At 32.8% G+C, this 3,354-nt stretch overlaps 1 protein-coding gene across 2 annotated transcripts; it reads right to left on the bottom strand.

Annotated features, from left to right (window-relative positions):
• Positions 1-1,641: 1,641 nt before the first annotated feature.
• Positions 1,642-3,115, bottom strand: LOC131040367 (18.1 kDa class I heat shock protein). Of its 2 annotated transcripts, XM_057973271.2 has the most exons (3): positions 2,844-3,115; positions 2,026-2,329; positions 1,642-1,831 (listed from the first exon to the last, which is right to left on the bottom strand). In XM_057973271.2, the coding sequence occupies exons 1-2, from the start codon at positions 3,058-3,060 to the stop codon at positions 2,037-2,039; spliced, it is 510 nt and encodes a 169-aa protein (XP_057829254.1). In that variant the 5' UTR covers positions 3,061-3,115; the 3' UTR covers positions 1,642-1,831; positions 2,026-2,036. The 2 variants fall into 2 exon arrangements, with proteins under 2 accessions (XP_057829254.1, XP_057829253.1); XM_057973270.2 differs by having other exon boundaries at positions 1,642-2,329.
• Positions 3,116-3,354: the final 239 nt, after the last annotated feature.

Genomic DNA, 3,354 nt, shown 5'->3' with positions numbered 1-3,354 from the left:
AGTTTTGGTTGGAAAAGGCATAAATATGGCCTCCAACATGAATTCCATGAGTTTTTGAAGGTTTTTGAAGGTTGGAGAAGGTTGGAGAAGGATGGAATAAAGAAGGAATTTATTTTTGTAGCATCCTTACATTTTTTTAAGTTTTCAAAATTTGTAATCTGAAGTTACATGCTATTTTACGACCCTTTAATGGTCTCATATTGAGGACTATAATATATGGATGGAAAGATATTTGTTTCTAATTACCAAATATTTTTGTCTCATTAAATTTCATTGAGTTTTGTGTAAGATATGGTGATTTTGGTGAAGGTTGTCCAGCTTGACAGTTTTTGGAGAAGATAATAGTCTACAAAATTTGTGGTATGAAAATTGTTGGTACAAAAAAATCCCTCAAACCAATTGGAAAAGTTTAACAAATGATTCTAGTTTAATCTAAAGGTGTTTTGGCACCAAATTGCTTATAACTTTTGAAAGACTTAATGAAATTGAACCAAAACACCTTTAGATTAAACTAGAATCATTTGTTAAACTTTTCCAATTGGTTTTAAGGATTTTATTGTACCAACAATTTCCATACCACAAATTTTGTAGATTGTTATCTTCACCAAAAACTGTCAAATTGAACAACCTTCACCAAAATCGTCATATCTTACACAAAACTCAATAAAATTTAATGAGACAAAAATATTTGGTAACTGTAAACAAATATATTTCCATCCATATATCATAGTCCTCGATATGAAACCAATAAAAGACCGTAAAATAGCATATTTCAAACTGCAAATTCTAAAAACTTAAAAAAAAACAATGTAAGGATGCTACAAAAAAAATTCCTTCTTTATTCCATCCTTCTCCAACCTTCAAAAACCTTCAACAACTCATGGAATTCATGTTGAAGGCCATATTTATGCCTTTTCCAACCAACAATGATCAATTACAACTAACTTTTAAATGACTTGACCCTTCACCTTCCACATAGTAACCGGAAATGCAAAATTGCATGACAACATTTGACAACATGACAACTTTTTACAATATTTTCCATATAACCCACAAATGACCTCCTAAGACTCTAACTCAATACAAATAAGTCCAAAATGGTCTAAAAGACCTCGTTACATTATCAAAACACATTGCTAAAGCCAAATTTACAAAATTGCCTCATGGAGGCATAAAGTCCATCAGGTGCTCCTGCACCAATCTTGAACTCTAAGTTTGAATATTATGGACCAATAAAATAATTTCAATGTGTTTGCAATGGTAAGACAAATTAATTAGCATTGTGTGGTGCAAGGTTACACTTGTCTATTGGTTTAACATTGATTTAGCATTGTGATGCAAGATTATTATTATTCATTGGTTTAAAATATGAAATAAATAATATTTATAAATTTAAAAAAGTCATAACAAATATTGTGATTCATAGCTAGAGCTTAACATGTTTGAATGCTAATATTCAAATAACAACCTGCAAGTAATTGAAGAAGAATAGGGCCTTCAAGCACTCCATTAAGAATGGGGCATACAAAAATGGTAGCATGTTTCTTTGAATTTTAAGGCAAAGGGAATGCAAATATACAATTTTGAAACATTTACAAAAATGATAACAAAATGAAATTTCTTCAAATTTTGAGATAGAAGGAATGAAAGATACAATTTTTATTTTTATTTTATTTTTGAAAGTGTCAGGTTAACTTTTTAACGTGATTGATGACGCTGGTATGACATGCCCGAGCTATGAACCGGTGAGGTCACAAACAGGGGACCTCATCCCGTTTAACAAAGTTGAGGCTCAAATCCGCTAACGCATTGGATCAATGAAGGCACAACCCTGTGATCACAATGACCCAACGGAAAATTAAACCTTGGTGATCACAAGAACAATTCCACTTAACCAATACACTATAAAAAGAACCCTTGATGAAAGATACAATTTTATAAACAATTAATTTTTTTAACTAAATTTTACTTAATTAAATAATTGGAGATTGTTCTTCCTTAATATGCATGTATAAGCAAACCTACACAAGACAAGACTATTCTGTAATTTGGACAATGGTTATAGGTGAAGAAGAAGCGGGATGTTCATATTCTCGTTTGGGGATTGTGACACAAAGCACGCCATTCTCCATATTTGCTCTCACTTCATCTGCCTTCACACCAGCCGGCAATTTCAATCTTCGCAGAAAGCCACCTTCCCTTCTTCGCTCTGCCCTGTGCCATTTTCTTCCTTCTTGATCATACTCATCATCTTCGACTTTTTTCCTCCCACTTATCTGCAATATGCGTTCATCTTCTATAATAACTTCAATCTCATTCTTGCATAGCCCTGCATTAAAAGCATACAAAACCATCAATACAATACTCACTTAAGAATATCAAGCTGACCTTAGGCTTACACTGAATGTTGTATAAACTGACCATTTCAATGATTTGGATTAAATTTCATGATTCATCGACATTTCTTATTTTCATTTCGATAATAGATCAATGGAATTTGATTTGAAAAGTTTATGCAAAAAGAATCTCACACAACAGAATTCAAAAATAGCAAAAACAATTTCAACAGAGATTGCGAAAATTTAAAGACTGAACAATATTAAAATTTTATCGCATATTAAATTATCAGAAAGGTCTGGGTCTCTTTCCAATCAAATTCTATGATCTATCATCAACTCTCTTTTTCATTCTGATGATAGATCATGAAGCTTGATCCGAAATGATAAATAACAATCTCTCACAACAAAATTCAGAAACAACAAAAACAATTTCATCATAGACTGTAGAAATTTATCGCCTCTGAACAATATTAAAACTTTATCGCATATTACTTATTAGATTACCAGGAAGATCTGCCTTGACGATATGGGCATGGAGGGTCTCAAACCAGTCTACGTGAGTGTTAGCAATGGCCATGGCGTCCTTTGCAATTGCTTCATGATTGTTATGGTCCACAGTGGAACTGGTGTTGGGGTTTTCCTCGAACATCATATCCCACAAACTGTTTGGATCCCACTTATCTAAAGAACTGCTCTCTGTGAAGAAAGGCACCATCGCCATTGGTGCTTTGCTAATGGCCTGCAAGTATGAAAGATGGTACCTTTGTTCTCAAGAATTATGTGGAATATTTATTGATGCAATCCCAACAAAGTTTTACATGAGAATTTCATGGCTGGCCTTTTATGTCCCATTTTCTTTGCATGTCCCCTATCCACGCCGTTGCTGCATTGAGGAAGGTTGAAAATATGTTACCAACTCTCCAAATATGATTTTAAATTTCAATTAATTAATAAATATAGTTAAATGTGTATTGAGTGGTCCCTGGACATCACAGAAAAGTTGAATAATTTTTTT

This window comes from Cryptomeria japonica, chromosome 7, assembly GCF_030272615.1.
Source record: "Cryptomeria japonica chromosome 7, Sugi_1.0, whole genome shotgun sequence".
Classification (NCBI taxonomy): Eukaryota; Viridiplantae; Streptophyta; class Pinopsida; order Cupressales; family Cupressaceae; genus Cryptomeria; species Cryptomeria japonica.
This window is presented reverse-complemented; position numbering and strand designations above follow the sequence as displayed.